The sequence below is a fragment of the Leptonychotes weddellii genome, chromosome 4 (genome assembly GCF_054177405.1).
Source record: "Leptonychotes weddellii isolate Sample4059 chromosome 4, ASM5417740v2, whole genome shotgun sequence".
In the NCBI taxonomy this organism is placed as follows: Eukaryota; Metazoa; Chordata; class Mammalia; order Carnivora; family Phocidae; genus Leptonychotes; species Leptonychotes weddellii.
In genome coordinates, this window is record NC_138372.1 from 53,497,409 (window position 1) to 53,516,415 (window position 19,007).

General features: G+C 36.4%; 1 protein-coding gene and 1 long non-coding RNA gene across 3 annotated transcripts in view; one reads left to right on the forward strand and one right to left on the reverse strand.

The window, feature by feature from the left end:
- The window catches only part of LOC145721292 (uncharacterized), a 433,843-nt gene that overhangs the window by 323,544 nt on the left and 91,292 nt on the right, over nucleotides 1–19,007 (forward strand). The gene's annotated exons all lie outside the window — the stretch shown is intronic.
- Nucleotides 1–19,007, reverse strand: part of PTGER3 (prostaglandin E receptor 3) — a 177,844-nt gene that overhangs the window by 136,030 nt on the left and 22,807 nt on the right. The window contains exon 2 of one of the 2 annotated variants that reach the window (XM_081818635.1): nucleotides 10,234–10,413. In XM_081818635.1, the coding sequence (XP_081674761.1) occupies nucleotides 10,234–10,413 (180 nt within the window). Of the gene's footprint in view, nucleotides 1–4,149; nucleotides 10,414–19,007 lie in introns of those variants that run through there. The other variant, XM_081818634.1, reaches the window with a different exon arrangement.

Below are 19,007 nucleotides of genomic sequence, written 5' to 3' on the forward strand. Positions count from 1 at the left end.
AAGAAGAAGAAGAAGAAGAAGAAGGAGGAGGAGGAGGAGGAGGAGGAGGAGGAGGAGGAGGTAGCAGGAAGGGAAAAATGAAGGGGGGGAATAGGAGGGGGAGATGAACCATGAGAGACTATGGACTCTGAGAAACAAACTGAGGGTTCTAGAGGGGAAGGGGGTGGGGGGATGGGTTAGCCTGGTGATGGGTATTAAAAAGGGCACGTACTGCCTGGAGCACTGGGTGTTATACACAAACAATGAATCATGGAACACTACATCAAAAACTAATGATGTAATGTATGGTGATTAACATAACATAATAAAAAAAAAGAAAAAAAATACAAATAGCTTTTCTTCTAAAAATGGCTTTTCATGGATCTTCTAAGGGAGAAGACTCCAAACCACTGATTCATGAAAACCAACTTGCAATTTTATGCACACCTCATATAGCTGTCCCAATTCATGTACACACATCCAGAATATAGGATGGTTTGGTATCAAAGAGTTGTTTCCAATAGACAAATACTTCAGTGTTTTAAGATCTCATTTCCATCTTCCTCAATAAGGCTAGAAAAATGCAAAGATAAACGCCATTAATTGCTCTAGACTTTTCCCTGTAGAGAAACACAAACTATAAACATCAATACAGCATTTTACTAAAAGCTTTAAGTGTTGGCGTAAAGCGTCATTAATTTTACATTTGTAAGAAGATCTGTAAGTGTATGCCTTGCATTCTCACTGAAAGGATCAATCAATAAGGTCATCCTTGCTGCCTTCCTTCTAAATTGCAATGCAAAGAACATGCAGAAGTGTAAATGTGTATGTATCCATATACACATGTAACAAAGTTATTTAACAGAAAGTAACAGAAAGTTAAATCCTAACCATTCAGATTTTTTGTGTTAGGACATTGTATTTTTCAGGCTGGGTAATTTTTTTATTGACTTTTAAATAGCTTCATTTTAAATCTCTCCTTGGGTCAGCACAAGGGAAAACAAACAAGCTCTTTGTTGTAAGGCAAATGCATCACTGAATTACTTGTAGTTAAAAAAAAAAAAAAAAACAGTACTCTCACTTTCGACCTGTTTTTTGTGAGTAGCCTATCCTGCCCCTCTTCTGGTTGGGATTGTGTTATTTTCTTTTACCCGTGTGATGGCAATTTTTTTTTTAAACGATTGCAGCTCCTCTTTTAAAAATTCTATCCCTGACTATGTTGCTTTACTATGACGGGCATATAATGAGATATCAGGGAATTTTGGCATTCACAGGGAAGTAATTCTGTTGACTTAACTCCAGTTTTAGATTTTAGCTTTCTAACCAAACATGGAAAGCCGTGAGGTTCCTTGAATCATAAAGACTCTCACAGTGAGAATTCCTAACCTGTGTCCATAAATTTCCAAGGCGGCCACAGACAGAACTCAGGAGGGCGGTACAGTCTCTGACACTGTGTAAAAATTGTCTGTGCTTTTTGTGAGGAGGAGATCCATACCTTTCATCTGATTACCAGAGGGGTCTCTGACCCCAAAGTGATTAAAAGCCAGTGTTCTATCAGGTATGTTCTAGTTAAATCTAATTTGAAAAGACCCCAATTGGTGGTAATTGTTTCAGAATTATGTTCTTCCTATGTTCTTGTCAAAGTCAAATTCAAACAACCTTGTATATTATATTCAAAGCCTTCTTTTAAAAACTGCATAAGAATATCAGGCATAAACACTGATTATCCATAGACGTTTCTTACTTGGCCTCAGAAATTTACAGTAGATCAATGAGTGTTGTTGTCCCAACTTTTTTGGGTCAGATTTGGGGTTTAAGTTTTCTAGCTTCCCGTTCCATACAAACCAGAGGTTTAAGTGTTAGTTACAGAGATCGTGAGTTGAACTTTGTCTTCAAAATGTGTGGTAATAGCTCTCTATACTTGAGATACTGGTCCACTGGCATGAGCTCAGAAAAACACAGGCCAATAAAGAGACATTTGCCCAGAGTTGGAACAGCTCTTGATAAAAATCATCTTTCAGATTAAATGAAGCTGCTACAGCTCTGTGACACTGACCAAATATGCCAAAATCCCACAAAAGACAGAGTTCGGTAAGTTAGTTCTCTCCTCCTAAGGCACCTGTCTGGAAATGTGAACTTAAGAGGAGTTAAAACAGATTTTCAAACGTCCTGGGAGAAACGGACTCATTCCCTTTAGATATCCCTTTGAGAGACATATAACCCCACGGCCTCGCATCAAAAACGAAATAGGGATTGGAGACATCAATAGGAAGGTGATACTTCCTAAGAAACTGGACCTCCTCCTTTGTGAATAGGTTTATGTGATTACAGAAGTGGATCAGGGCCCGTGATGATCCGGGCATGGTTGTAGTGGTAACGCCACATTTTTGTGCGGTAGACACAAACTGGCATTCTAGTGCCTGCCCCTTCAGGGAATGCCAGAATGGTGCCTCTCAGATCCAAGATCCCACGGATGGCCTTGTTCTGCAAACCCTCAGACACATATAGCACCTTCGTGATGGCCATGGCCCTTGCCCTAAGGCAGGGATTCTCAACTGGGAGAAGTTAGGTCCCCCATAGTATATTTGGCAATGGCTGGGAACATTTTTCTGATCGTCCCTGCTAGGGAAGTGTGACCCTCATCTAGTGGGTAGGGGCCAGGGATACTGTTAAACAGCCTACAATGCACAGGACAGCCCCCATAACAAAGAATTATTTGGCCCAATATGCCGAGGGGCTGAGGAGAAATCCTGCCCCAAGGCCATGCCACTTTGGCCCATCCTGAGAGGTTATAGATATATGCTCTATTTAGACGTAGACTTCTCACAGGGCCCCTAGAAGTTAGTTAGCTTGAATGCCTTGGAAATGATAATTTGGGACAGTATGAAGTGAAAAAGTATCCCCAAATGCCCTCCCCTTCCCAACTACCATCCACTCCTTTCTCCAAAATGCAGGTTAACTCTCATCTTCTACAGGAAATGGTTTCCTACTTTAGCATCACCTCCCCTGTATGCTTACTCTAATAGCAGCTCTGATCAAATTCTTTCCTCTTCCCGACCAGATTATACATTCATTGAAAGCTGATTTTTTAGAAAAAAATCCTTGTGTCTTAACACCTACCAGAATGCTTGGCATATAATAGGTACAGCAACAAATACATGTTGAAGGAAAGAACAAGCCCAGGGGACTGGCTTGGATTCTGAGTACCCAACCTCCAAACTGGATTTGCCCAAAACTGGTATGGGTGAGCACAACAACCCCCCAAGAATATCTAAGGATGTCTGAACCCATGTCCTCCAAGGACCTGAAACTGAGCAGTGTCCTATTTTATGGCATACAGGTTCAACAACTTCCTAGTGGTATTTCTGGTCTACCAGAAGGTACCACCATGATGTTTACCTGATGTTACAGAGCACAGACTATAAGACCATAAAAGCTGGTTGCGAGCCTAGGACCCCATGGGAGAAGGCATTGTCAGAGCTCTCCCTAAATACCTTTTCTTAGGAGGAAGAAGGGCAAGCCTGATGTGCTACTTTTATTAAGCTTGGCTTAGCAGCTTATATTCTACAGAACATCTCCCTTCACTAAAGAAGGAAGAGGTAGATTGTCCTGAATGAACACATAGAACAGGGTACTGGAGCAGCCCAACATGTATCTCTGCCAGTAATAATCTCACACCAATACCCAGGTACAAATCAATCGAAGGGTCTGACTATAAGCAAGGACAATGCCTTGGTTGGCTGTCTATAGATTACACTAGAACCCACAAAAGAGAGGATTAACTAAATTGAGAATAATTTATAAATGTGCTTTTGTATTAAAAACAAAAAATCTGGAATTATAACATGAATAGGTATCATGTTGAAAATGGGAAAAGGGCACCTCAGATCTACAGCAAATCAGTGATAATTTGTACTGTACACAATTATGGAATGTAAAACAAAACGGTATAATCATCCAGATAGCATAATGCTGTTGCATATTACATTGTGCTGTTATTTGACAAAGCGTGTCAAATAGGATTTCAGCAAAATATTTAACACATTTATAAATAAAATATTCCTACATTGTGCTGTTATTTGACAAAGTGTGTCAAATAGGATTTCAGCAAAATATTTAACACATTTATAAATAAAATATTCCTGACATCAGGAAAAAAAGACAGGAACATTTCAGAACATTCAACTTTATTTTCCATTGACAAACACAACATGAGAAACAAACATTTATTAAATACACAGACTAGCTATGACTTGAATGCCATCAAAATTTTGATGTAGTTTTCAAAGTCTCTTTTACTCTTTGCCTCCACAGTCCTGAAGACCAACCTTTAAAATATACTGGAAGATGTGTTTAACTATGCTTAGGATAACTCCAAAAAAACTTTACATAGAGATGACAAAAGTATACCTTCCCACTTAACCAAGTGTGTAGGGATAGGAGGCTGAATAGGAAAGATGGAGAAACATACGCTTTCTATGCTGAGCTTTACATTATTGGTTAAAGTGCCAATGATTTCAGTTCTTACTTAAATATACCACGTAAATAGTACTTACACTCATTTACTGTAAACGGATGAAGATAATCTGTGCCTATTTTTAACTTGTTTGTGTAAAGAAATGTTCAACTTTACACTATTTGTACATAAACATTTGGTAAAAGAAGAGGGAGAAAGTAAAATATTTCATACAAATTCCATATATATATATATATATATGGAAGGAAAAGAATTTAGATATATATATATATATATGTCAGTGATGACTTGAGTGAACTTAACACCTGCTCTTAGAGAAAAGAATACTGGCCACTCCTTGCTTTGTCCTACTGACACTCACATGTATAAAGATAAATGTGGTCCCTTCCTCTCTGATTCTGTGGCATGGCCTAAAAGGATGAAGAATTTTAACAAGTTGGAAATGTACAAGGTGCCCTCCATGTCTTTCTTTATGTTCTCTACACCCTGTCCCCTTGCCTACTTCACATAGTACCTTTTCAAAAGTTGAAAGAACACCAGAGTGTATCAGTAAGTCATATGCATTTTTCTCTGTTTAACATTACCGCTTTGACTTCCACACAAACAGAAAATACATAAAGAGACTATTTTCAAATGACTATTGAAATTTGCTGATTGGCTACCTTCTGTCTAGATATCTGATTCACTTTAATTAAGAGGCCAAAATACTCTGTTTCTAAAGCAATTGACAAAAGAATGTAAGAGCTGCACTTTTGAAAATAACTTTAGAGGTGGAATCATCTCCAAAATGCTCAAAAAGCTTGAAAAGTCTGATTTTGTTCCTCATGATGATCTCTTTCCTTCCTATCTTTACTCCCATAATAAAATTGTTCCATCAAAGCAGACTTACTAAAAAAACAGACTCGGTTCTGTTTCATATATTAAGGCATAGCATGCTAGAAATACGAAGCTGTTCTCTAATTCCAGTTTCACCAACAGTAAATATTTATGTTACTTTCTCTCTGTTGAGAAAATGAATAAACAGGTTGGAGGCAAGGGGCTTGGGGTCACAGTCTCGTTCCTAATGAAGAAATATGTAATCCAGTAAATATTTAGGTTGCTGATAATATTAAACTGGTTGATTTAAAACCTCTGAAAATGAAAGAATTCTGCTTCTCAATAAAGAAAATGAGTGATATATAAATGAATATGGTGTATATCTGAGTGAATTGTTTTTCCAGAGAATCAAAATGTACTCAGTTTATGGTATCATCATGTAATGGTTTACAATTCAACTTGTATAAATTATAAACTTTTAAATAAAGTCCTCATTTTAGGAATTATAAAATAGAGAACATATAAAATAAAAATTCTTTGCTCTTTTGTTCTTTAGAAGAGTAGAGAACAGGGACAAGTGAGAAAGAAAATTTTAAGTAGCATGCTTTTAAGATATCTTTCCATCTGACTTTAACATGAATTGTCAATATCCTCATTAAAAATAAAATTCATTAATTCTAGATGGCTTGTTAAAGTCTTTCTGAGAGAAGCACAGGCTCAGTTTTCCCTTTGTCACTTTAAGAACAAGGTCACTCTGCACTATCCTTTTTACTTCAGTTTTATTCAAGGTGGACTCAATCCAAAAAAGGCATTCAAGGAAGAAGACATGTAAAAGATTTTCCTTGATAACTATAGATACAAATTCCTAATAAAATTGAAACCTTTTGGGTGGGAGTAAGTCAGCTGAATATGAACTTTCTTAGGAAATGAGTATCTATATAAATGATGCCAATATAATGGAGTTTTAATTTTAACATTTTCCCTAATTCTGTTTCATGCTTCATATGTAATCACCACCAGTTCGTTGTCTCAGAATACTGAACTGATACAGCTCTTTAACAAATGTGCATATGAGTTTTAGGTTGATTTTCAAATTTTGTGAATTGGCTCTATCAAAACCTATGTTAGGAAACATCACAAATGTATGCCACCTCTTATCAGAATTTTATTGCAACTCAGATAGCAGTCCTCTGGATGTAGCCACAGTATTAAATAGTCTTCATTTTTAAAATGATATAATTTCAATTATGTGCACAATTCTGCACATTTATTTAAACTTCAGTTCTAGCAGATTTTGAGACACATGCGAGCACAGAACCAGCAATAAACAACATCTCTGAAGATTTGGCATCGGTGATGGTCTAACTTTTCACATGGGTAAATCATAGAAATTTTAATTTTTCCACATTAAGCTTTTAGTATGTTCATAGGAATAAATACTCTGCAGTCTTTGTGTCCCTCATCTTCTGGTATCCTGTTTATTTCGAGAGAAGATTTTGGGGTTAAAATATTAAAAAATAAGCAGGAATGTATGTGCTTAAAATTTCAATGATAAAAATTTTTCTACTTTCTGTCTCTGATTTAATCCCAATACAAAAGAACCATTAAGTGATTGCTGACACGGGAAGATTGAAACTAGTCACAAATTAGTACTCAACGCCAACAGATATATAAGAAGTATCAATGAATAAAAGGTCTAATTCACTTGAAAATCTATTATTAGAATATTGCCACAGACTGACCACCTTTGAAAAACACTGTTTTGTCTTCAGAGTTTCTAGTTGGTCCATTACTCAATGCCAGCCCCGGTCCCAGGGTCTCTTGCAGTTAACTTTTACATGAGCTTCCACAATTTTATTCTATAACACAGTTGAGAGTTCTTTTATATGATAAGAAGTGTTAAGTAGAAATAGATGTGCAATTTTTGATTCATAGTCATTTAAATCTGCCATGATTAAACACACATCTAATAAATTTCTTAAAATATCTTGGTATACAGCATTAGGCAAATTTTGGTAAAACTTAAGATAACATATTTTGTTTCTTCCATTTAAAATAGTTTTGAGATATCTGCTGCAACGATTTTATTTGAAAAGTAAAATATTCTTTTTGGATTGCATGTCATCCTTCTCTTCTATGACACAGCTTAGCTGCATAAATTCATCATTTAGAAAATCAGCACTGTTATGTACAATTTACAATAGCTGATTGTACCTTAATTTCTACATTGTACTCACTCACTTCTTCCCATGTGGTTTCCTAGGCCTCTATTTTTTTAACCAATACTGTCAGGTTAAGAATCGTCATAATTTATGTGCACATCTTCTTTTCCTGCTCAGACATATCCGTAGATAAACAAAGTATATGAGAATGAATTTAAAGGCCAATAAACTTAAACTTGGAAACACAGATTCTTCTGCAGTGACTTCAGTGTCCACTTCCTGATCACATCTAGGGCCTCTGCACAACATCTCTGAAATCTAACTTCAACTATCATCCAAACGCTGAAATCATTTGGGACTTATATTTCTTACCAGGTTTTCCCTGGACGAACCAATGGCTACCTGGGTAAAAAAAAACACATGCCGCTTACGTAATTTTTCCTTCTCCACTTCCCTTTCAACCTTGTTGAAAAACTGCCATGTATCCACTCCTGCCATGTATCCCTGGGCAGAAATTTATTTTGTACTTAAGGATAAGTTTCCGGCTGTTTTGTCTTTATGTATTTCTGTGCTTGGATGAAAAGTGGTATTTCTTTGACAGTCATCTCCATTACCATTTGGAAGTATCAGTCTCTTAAATTATTAATACAGATAAAGCACTTTGTTGTACAGCAATATGCTACTACACATTTGAAGATAAATTCATATTTCTGTACTTAAATAAGCAGCGATCATTCACCTTATCAGTTTGATGGACTATAAGGGCAGGTAGCCCTTCAATCCTTTGGCAGGCACCTCACCGATGCACATTCGGTTTTGGCAGCCATTCATTCATTCATTCGTTCATTGAATAAATACTGAACTCTTCCTACATTTCAAGTGTTGTGCTAGGTGCTGGGAAGGATAACCCAATCACACTCGTACCACTTAAATCCATACTGTGTGTGTGTCAATCTGATTATGACCTGGGACCAGAGGAACATTCAAGAAGTAAAGCCTCTTTGTTGTAAGGTCAGTACTTATTCTAAGTGCACTTTTTTTTTTCCTGGAAAAAGGAGGTAGCTTTGTCTAATTCTTCATAGGTGACCTGTGGGATAATCCAATTTTATAGCATAGAGAGATTTTGTATCAGGGTTTTAGTAGTATGTTATATATCATCATTTTTTCTAAAATGTAGGCTAGTGGAACCATCATGAATTACATAAGCACTCTTAGCAGATCTTGTTTATCCACTCAGTTTGACGTGGTTATTCATAATAATAATAAAAATTGATTATTCCTGACTGACCTAGGATGGTTTATATATTAATCTACTAGATCGTACCTATGAAAATCAATTATTCCTCAAATGCCTACTAAACACAGGGGGAAAAAGTAGTTACTATAAAGAAATATAAAATAAATCTCATTTTTTTAAAACTAGGAATGCAATAAGGTAAGATGTAAATTAAAATCTTCGTGAGAAAGGTTAATGAGTTTGCAAAATGAATGCTCTAAAGGATACAAAGAGCATTTTGTGTAGGTCTCACTTAAAAGATTGCTATGTTTGTTGGGGAGGTTTTCTTTTTTTTTTAAGTGCAACTCTTAAAACTTAGTGTAGTAATCTACTTGTGCCATAAAGATATCAAGCTTAGCTATCAAGGTTTGTACACATGTAGAGTATAAGAAAAGCAAATTAATAATAAATATTTAGATATAGAGCTACTTTGCAGGGAGAACAGAGAAAGTGTTATGAGGGTTCAATACTATTAATTTTCTTATTCTATAAATAGGCCGAACTATGGAAAGTCTTTATGGAATTTTCAAAATATTTATTGGTCCTGAAATCAGAGTTAACATTTAAATATCCAAAAGACTAGAGAATACTTTTGGTGGAACGATCAGGGAAGATAATTAACCACAGTACCTATATTTAGTTCTCAAATCAGTTCTTAAATAGTATTTTGAAAAATCACTCTACTGACTCTCAAGATCAGATTCATGAATCTTATCCGGCTTTTAGGAATTAAAAATGTATTAAAAAAAATAACATATAGTAATTTGGATAGTCACAAATCCTGTCATATTTCAAATAAATGCATTTGGCTCTTATTTAGATAATGAGTAAACCTAATTACCGACACAACCAAAACTTAAACTTTATAAGTTCAACAGATAATTTATGCATTGAGCAATATTTACATCAATACCACTGAATACTATGGATACATTATATGTTTTTTTATCCTAATGCAACTTTTTAAAAAATATAAGGGGAAAAGAGTGACATGGAGAGAAAGAAAGAAAGAGAACACAGAAGACCCAGGTCTTTGAACAAAAACAAATTTTTGCCTATCTCTGATGATCTATGGATTCAATCTCCCGTGTACTCGGTATACTAGAATATTAACTTTCCCCACTCCATCCCCACCACAAACCAAGATCATTTATATAGAAAAATGTTTTCATCTCATAAATAATCACATATTCAGCTACAAATGGCAGGGACCCCAAAACACTAGACTGTTAATAATATATTTTCCTTTGTTTGTGTTTCCATACTTTGGGCACATGGGGGATTATCTATGCTTCTGAGACCATTTAGCCTTATATCAAAATTCTCCTCTAATGCATAAACAGCGGCATGCCAGAGATGCCTAAATTCACAGTAAGGTTTATGGCTACTTGTTGCCAAATCTGTGAACATGCAAGTTGATTAGGTGTTCTCTTTCATGCTCCTGTCTGTATTATTTCATTGGATAATGAGATAGGCTGCCCTTTCTGTCCATCATTAGAGCAGCTGGAGACAGCATTTGCTACCTGACAAAACTTTCGAAGAAGGATCTTTCTTAGCAGCAGATAAACCCAGGGATCCAAGATCTGGTTCAGTGAAGCCAGGCGAACAGCTATTAAGAAGAAGTTGCATTCTTTCAGCTTTTCAGTGTGAGTCTTGCAGTGCTCAACTGATGTCTGATTGAAGATCATTTTCAACATCATGATCTAAGAAAGAGGGACAAATAATTGTTCCAAAGATTAACAAGGTCACATGCATCTCCTCTATACAGTACTTTGCGCATGGTTTACAGTAAATTGGTTGTTAGATTGAGATGATTAATTCAGGCAAAATTTACATTCACAGGACACAGCCATGAATGAATACAAGGCAATCCTACAGATTTTCCCACATTTTTGGCATTTGACATGATGTAGCTTTTTAAAAAGTACACGTTCTCAGGCTCTTGGTTCTTGGGATTTAAGACGCTTGAAATCTCAAAAACACATCTCAAAATTAGCTAAGGTCATCTGTCGTGTCACAGAAAGTATCAATAGGCTGACACCCTGACGAAAGCCAACACCTCAACAAACCAAAACATATTTAATCTTAAACTTCAGAAGTTCTGAGAAGAAATTACAGAGAAAAAGGAGAAGGAAAAAAGGGGGAAATGATACTTATTACTAGCATTTTCTGAGTCCTTACAATTTGCCAGGGCTGTGTCAAGTCCTTCATATGCACTGAATAAACAATGAAGATAGTATTATTACCATCTCCTTTTTTACAATTGCGGAAGCCAAGTTAAGCCTTGACGTAAAATGGCTGAGCTGGACTTAAACCGAGGTTTGCTAACAACACTTGACATATGCTGCTTCACTTCTTTTAATTGTTTTTGTCTCTCCCTCTTCACCATATACACTAGAATATAAACTCCTGGAAGGCAAGATTTGGGACTATTTTCCCTCCTACGAGTATATTCCCAATACCTAGACCAATACTTAATAGACAGCGCTCAAAAAATATTTGTGAATAAATATATAATGTGATACATATATTAATATATGACATATATCATATGTAGGTATATTTATATTTGAATGAATAAATATTTGTGATTTCTATAGAAATCTATAGAAGAGGAAAGAAATGAAGGTTCATATACTTCTGAAAAGGTCTTCAAGCTCATTAATAATCAGAAAAATGCAAATTGTGAGGAAATGAGAAACAATTTTACACCCAGTAGCTTGACAAAATGAATAAATGAGACTTTTCCAAATGTTCGTGTCGGGGAGGAGCAATAAGGACTCTTACCACACCACCAGCTGGCATGTGGCCTGGAGCAACCACCTTGGAGAATAAAGTGAGCACCATTTCACCTACTACCTGCCAGCCATCCTAAGCCTGCGAATATGCCATCCTCAAGGCCTGCACCAGGAGTTCTATATATGACTGTTCATTACAGTGTTACTCACAACAGCAAAAAAAAAAAAAAAAATCCCCGGAAACAAGCCAAACACAGGTTCACATTTACAAGCAAAGAAAGGTGCTGACTTTATAACCGGCTCCTAAGTTCATCTTTCTAATTGTGCACGACTATGAAGCACTTGAAATGTGGCCGGAACAAATTGATGTGTTGGAATATATAATGATTATATAATGAAATGTTAAGATTTTTGATATATTGTATCAAATAAAATATACTATTAAAATCAGCATCGCTCCCCCCCCCTTTTTTTTTACATTTTAGAAAATGTCACTACTGGAAAATTTTAAATTACATATGGGGCTTGCATTTGTTGCTCACAGTACATTTTCATTGAAGCCAAGGTCTCTCTTGAGGCCCACACTTATTTGGATGTTTGTCCTTAGGTCATATATCTCAAATTGAAGTCAACATCCCTGAACACCCAAGACTCACCAGACCACAAAACCATAATCCCAACAATGGCACTTGCTTCTTATATAGTCAATACCTGAACAAAATTATGGTTCTATAAACAAATAAGAAGAGGGGAATGTGTAGACAACCTGAAGATAGTCATATATTCTTACCCTGTAAATTTCTTTCAAAGGAATTTTTTCCTTACTCGATAAAAGCAAAAACAGCTGTATAAATAAGTCAATATTCAGTGAAGCATTATCTACATGAGTAAGAAACTGTAAACACATAAATCTCTAACATCAGGAGTAAAACTTAATAAAATATGGCCTATTTGTATAGAAGTATATCTAAGAATTGGGTGAAAACAGAATATAAGATAGTTCATGTATATAAAGCTATATTGTTATATAATTAAATTATGTGAAATACATAGACTTGTGGAAGGCAATGGAATTATTACTATTAAACAATAACTTACCATTAAACAATCATTAAATTATTTTAAAAACTGTATGTACATAAAAACATGTCAAACAATTAGTGAAAGTTTCATTTAAAGGAAGTTGATGGGGCGCCTGGGTGGCTCAGTTGGTTAAGCGACTGCCTTCGGCTCAGGTCATGATCCTGGAGTCCCTGGATCGAGTCCCACATCGGGCTCCCTGCTTGGCGGGGAGTCTGCTTCTCCCTCTGACCCTAACCCCTCTCATATGCTCTCTCTCTCTCAAATAAATAAATAAATAAATAAATAAATAAATAAAGGAAGTTGATGATAATTGCCTTCATTAATAAATATGAATTATTATACACCAATTTTAAAAAAATAAGTCAGTCTCCATCAGTATCTTCTGATGCTGGCTCATAGCCTGTGAACTGAACACTACCTCTCCCCATGTACACAGATGGCTGCCAAAGAGATCTACATCTCAGTTCCCAGAACCTGTGAATACATTATCACATGTGACAAAAAGGACTTTGTAGATAGGACTCACGGTAAGGGTCTTGTGATGGGGAGATTTTCCTGTATTACCTGGGTGGGCTCCATGTAATCACATAAGTCCTTAAAACCTGAGAATTTTACCCAGCCGTGGTAAGAAAGAGGGAGTCAGAGAGATACGTTGCCAGTTTTGAACATAGAGGAAGGGAGCCATGAATTGAGTTAAGGAATGGAGATGGCTTCTAGAAACTGCAAAAGGTTAAGGAAATAAAAGTCTCCGATTCTCCTTCAGAGCCTCCAGAAAAGAATGCAGCCCCATGGACACCTTGATATTAACCCAGTGAGATTCATGTCAGGCTTCTAACAGAATTGTAAGAGAAATTGGTCTTGTTTTAAGCCACTAAGTTGATACTAATTTGTTAGAGAACTGCAGTAGAAAACTAACACACCTACTGACTGAACTCTCAACAGATGTGGCAAGGGGATGGGAGGAACTTGCTTGAAAATGATTTACCGTCTCTCATAGAGACAACATCTCAGCAAGCTTGTTTACTTTGTTCACTTTCTTAGGAAACTTTTTTTTTAAAACATAAAGTAAAAGCAAACTTCATCCTAACTCCTGTTTAAATAATCTCAATTTTTAAATTTGCAACATGTAAAAATGAACTCTTGTTATTCTAGCAGCATCAATTAAATTTCAGTGTGTTTGATTAAAAGGTATAAAATCATATTTTCAATAGGTTTCCCTTAAGAAAAACATGTGTCTATTAATTCTTTTTTCTCCCTTTTATAAGCTATTGGAAAGGTTGTATTTTGCTCTTTTAACCCCTCACCTCATCCAATAGTTAAATATATTTGACTGCCTACCATCTTCCAGAAAGTGCTCTGGGCCTGGTCTAGAATGATCTAAAATCTCACTTAGGGGTGTCTGAGTAGCTCAGTTGGTCAAGCATCTGACTCTTGATTTCTCAGGGTCATGATCTCAGGGTCGTGAGATTGAGCCCTGCATCAGGCTCCACGCTCAGCGTGGAATCTGCTTGAGATTCTCTCTCTCCCTCTGCTCCTCCTCCCACTCGCATGCTCTCACTCTCTCTCTCTCTCAAATAAATAAATAAAATCTTAAAAAAAACCCAACAAACTTACTTAACTAACATTTTCATTTTTTAGATAAAATAAAGTATTGAAATTCTCCAACTTTTTATAATCAGGAAAATTAACAAAATTGCTAATTAAAATGGGATTTCAGTCATTTTACACAGTCTTCCTTGATTATTTTAAAATTAGTTTTTATGGGGCTAATAATTTTAAATTATTATTAGGCAAATATAGGTTTCATATGCCTTACATTGATTAGTTCTCTGTAATTTCCCATAATTTACTATGGACACTGCAGTGATTATGAAATTATGAAACCAAGCTCTGTAACCAATAGCTGGCGCATGGCGAGAGACACTCTAGCTTTTCCCGGAGATCATGAGACGCGAAATATGACAATAACTAGAATTAAAGGCAGTAAGCATGATATTGTCATTTCCAAATGGCAGCAGGGATGGAAGTAGGACTCCCAAATCCATCTAATCTTGAACATAAATGCAAATTAACAACCGATTTACCAATATTTAAGGAGCTAAACAGTGATTACAATTTTTGCAAATATTTTTCAGTAATTCAGACTTTTAGAGAAAACCTTTGACATGAATATGTAGATTTCTAATGGAAATAATTTTTCCTATTAGGCCAGTTCAATTCCTTACACAAGGAAAAAAAGGACAAACAAAAAACAAGGTGCTTGGACAGCACAGAGGCTACTTTTTTAGCTAATTCATGAATACTCTTCATGACGCTGCTTCTGATCAGCCTCGTATAGTGATCTGGTCAAGGGAATGGTAAGATTAATTCTGGTTGCCCTGAGATGCAGCTCTTCTGACAGCATCTTCCCCAGGCTCCACGTGACTCTCTGAGGCCTCTTGCCTCCCCCTGGTTATCAGCAGGAAGAGAGAGCTCTTTTTGTACCCGTGATAACCAGGAACACAACTATACCAGTTGTCCCCTAAATTCTCCATCCCTGTCTAGGGTCAAGGGCAACTGCTTTGTTCCACCTAAAGGAAAAAAACAATCTCTCTCTTTTCCAGAGATAATGATCTTTTAAATGTGCAAAGCACTAACCAAGGAGCTAGTTCTCAATATTCTGCATTTGGATTTTGTTTTATTGCAGCAGGATTTATAACTACACATTTAAAAATTTTTGGTACTTGACTTCTTAATTCAAAAATGCCTTGAGTTATAGGTCATAAATATCTATTAAAGATAATAAATGAATAAACCCAGAAAAATTAACTTGTGGGAGAGGGAATAAAATTGCTTACTTGCCCTTAGGCTCCATTTTGTAGCTTTTATGCATTTCCAGTTTATTCCTAATGTAAATGTGTAAAGAGAACTTTCCTCACAGCCAATTTTTATCTATGATGTTTTGTTTTTCATAATCCTCTGTTGTTAGGCTAAGGGAGAATAACCTGCTCTACTGGAAATTCCCTCTATCATTTGATAAATGTACTACATTATAATACACTGAAACCAGTCTGGGCACTTTAAATCACTTAATTACATAATTGAAGGATTATCATGGGAAGAAGCTTCACTGTAGGTTTAAGAAATAATTGTAGTCTTTCCAGTCTAGTTACAGTGTCGTTCTCTAGTTGCCAAATCATCTCAGCACTCTACGCTCTACTGTTTCAGAAGTTTCTTCTGCCTTATCTAATCTGAAAGTTGAAAATAAATAGCTCATGAACACTAAAAATGTTACTAGACATCATGTTATTTCATCTTTACTATTACATAATTTTATAAAATTTTTCAAAACAGTGACTGCTGGTTCTGCCACGATGTGTGGTTTTAGGCAAGCAACTTACTCTCTATGCTTTAGTAAACTCACTAGGAAACAAAAGGGCTGGCCCAGAAGGCCTCTTACGTATGTATATATGTATCTCTATGGTTAAGTTTTTTCTTAATAGTTCTGTGGCAAAGTTCTGTGGCAAAGCTGGAAAATGAATAAGGATTTAATTTGAAAAAGATAAGAAACCGAAAGGTAAAGGTATAAACAAAAGACAAAAATTCATCTTCAGGAAAACCCCAAATGTATCTTTTGGAAAACAGAGGAGAGAGGAAAATTACAAAGTTAGAAAATGGGCATATGACTAGTACAAGGGACTAGATTCATAAAGCTTTTGGGGAAGATTTTTTTAGAAGTAGCTGACTTTGGCAAACATCAAGAGTTAGAGACCCACCATAAATCTGACTCAGCTCTGCATCTAGGCTGGGGACTGATTACCTAACTTTGGATCTTAATTTCTCCCTTCTCTAAAACATGATTAATACATGCTTACCGAATATCTTCCCCATCTAGTAATGGAGTTGCAAAAATTAAAATGAGATGAGAATAATTAAGGTCTTCCATATACAAAGTATACCTGTTCCCAAGCCCCGGGCTATTGCACTACTGTGTATGCTTCCAGAAGAGAATGCTCTGACGTTCAGGGATAGACCAGTGGATGTTTGAGGAATACTAGGAAATGAATGTATTATCTATATGTCTGCTTTCCTTAAATTTCTACCTAATAGAGTATATTTTTTTAAAGAAAAAATTTAAACTTTCAAGATGTTTGGTAATGCAGAACCATTAATCGATCACTGCATAGGGGACCTTCAAATCATAAAAGAAGCCCGCAGCCTACCACCACTTTATTTAGTACATAAGAATTGCCATCTCCTTTGAAATAGTATGAATTGTAAATTCTGTGTGAGTTGGCTCAGTATAGCTCATGATGTATGTTATGCCTAGATAGATACCTTTCTATTAGAATAGTCAAAAAATGTCAGTAACTATGTAAGTATTCAAATTCTGGCTGAAAGGGGCAAGGCAAAACCTACTGTATAAAAGTATTTATTCCTTGGATTGTAGAAGACGAATTAGCTTTGTGATATACATGTCAGAAGAGCTATCTTTTTTCTATTTCACACCTTTATATCTCAGGAGTCAAGTGAAAGTCTAGAGAATATGCCTTTGTCAAGGTTTAAAGAACATTCATCTTTGCAAATATTTAGATTTAAGATAGTTTTCTTTTTCTGCCGAAATACAGTTTAATTTAAACCCAAAATGTTGAATCCTATCATCCACTCAGAGATCCACAGTGTTAGTGACAATTACGGTGTTGTATGCTGACAAATGGTAACTACACTTGTTGTGAACACAGCATGTCGTATAAACTTGTCCAGTCACTATGTTGTACACCTGAAACTAATGTAACATTGTGTGTCAACTATACTCAAACGATTTTTGTTAAAGAGTAGCTAAATGATTAAAGAAGGAATCAGAGATGTGGGCAAAGTTTTCTGTGCAGAGATATTCACCTCAAAAGAAAATTAGGAAAACTGAAAAGGCCAACAATAAGGCACAGGACACAGTTTAAATTATGGGACATCCACTGATTTGCATAATAGATATGTATTTCAATGGTGCCATTTAAAATGATGTTTTTGAAAAATATTTAATAACGTGAAGAAATATTCAGGATGTTAAAAGTAAAAACAGGGGCGCCTGGGTGGCTCAGTTGGTTAAGCGACTGCCTTCGGCTCAGGTCATGATCCTGGAGTCCCGGGATCGAGTCCCGCATCGGGCTCCCTGCTCAGCGGGGGGTCTGCTTCTCCCTCTGACCCTCCCCCCTCTCATGCTCTCTCTCTCATTCTCTCTCTCAAATAAATAAATAAAAAAAATCTTAAAAAAAAAATAATCTCCAGGTGGGAATTAGGGCAATTTTTATTTTCTTCTCTATTTTTTCTTTGTTTTCCAGATTCTCCCCAATAAACGTGTTATTTGCACACTTACAAGAGAAGCATCAAATGCAGAGTAGTTGGAAGCTTCAATATAAACAATAACCTATTAAATAGTTCATTGGTAAAATGTTTAGTGTCACAGTCCATCCTGGAATCATCACATGGTCATTTCTGTTTGAATTCTTAGGTAGTCAATGTGTGCATAATTTAACAACCAATAGGTAAACAGTCCGACACTCTATAATTGATCAAAACATTTAACTTAATCATCAATTCATTATGGCTTATTGAAGGGAATGTGATGTTTAGTGGTCAGTTACTGGCTTCTGTGATTCATGGAGGGTAGAGCCACCACATGCCAAAGAATCCCTCCCTGTGTCACAGCCTGTATGCAGTGCAGGCTGATTATGGTTCTACCCTGATTTGAGAAATTTTTATTTAACGTGATCTCATGTCAAAATGACACTCTCTTCTGGAGCCATGCTGTGGGGGGACTGGATCTCATAGGGGGATCCACATAGACACATCTTGTACTTGGGATGAACACCGGGTGAATATGGGCAGATTGGGGTCTCTCTCAATTCATGGTCCCCAACCTTCTGACCTTGTCTCACTCCCTGGTCACATCTCTCTCTTTCTCTCTCTCTCTCTTTCATTCACCACAGTAGCTGTCTCACACATTCTCCACTGTCCTTCACCTCAAAGAGGAAACAAGCTGTTTAGGGCTATCTCACCTTCTCACCACCAAGTTCAGCATCTGTAGCTAACCATTCGTCCTTGCCTCTTGCTCAAACAGAAGAGGTGTCCCATCCCCTACCTAAGACTAACGCTCTATCTGCGCCCTGGATCTTATCCATCATAAATGTCAAAGGCCTTATTTTTTTCAATTATCTCTTTCTTTTATCTCTAACTTTTAGCCTTTTCCCAGTATCATAATATATTTAAGTCTCTCCTATCTTGAGAAAATAACACCTTCTGCAGAACTCTCACCTCCCCACATACACAAACCTTCTGCAGAACTCTCACCTCCCCACATACACAAACCTTCTGCAGAACTCTCACCTCCCCACATACACAAACCTTCTGCAGAACTCTCACCTCCCCACATACACAAACCTTCTGCAGAACTCTCACCTCCCCACATACACAAACCTTCTGCAGAACTCTCACCTCCC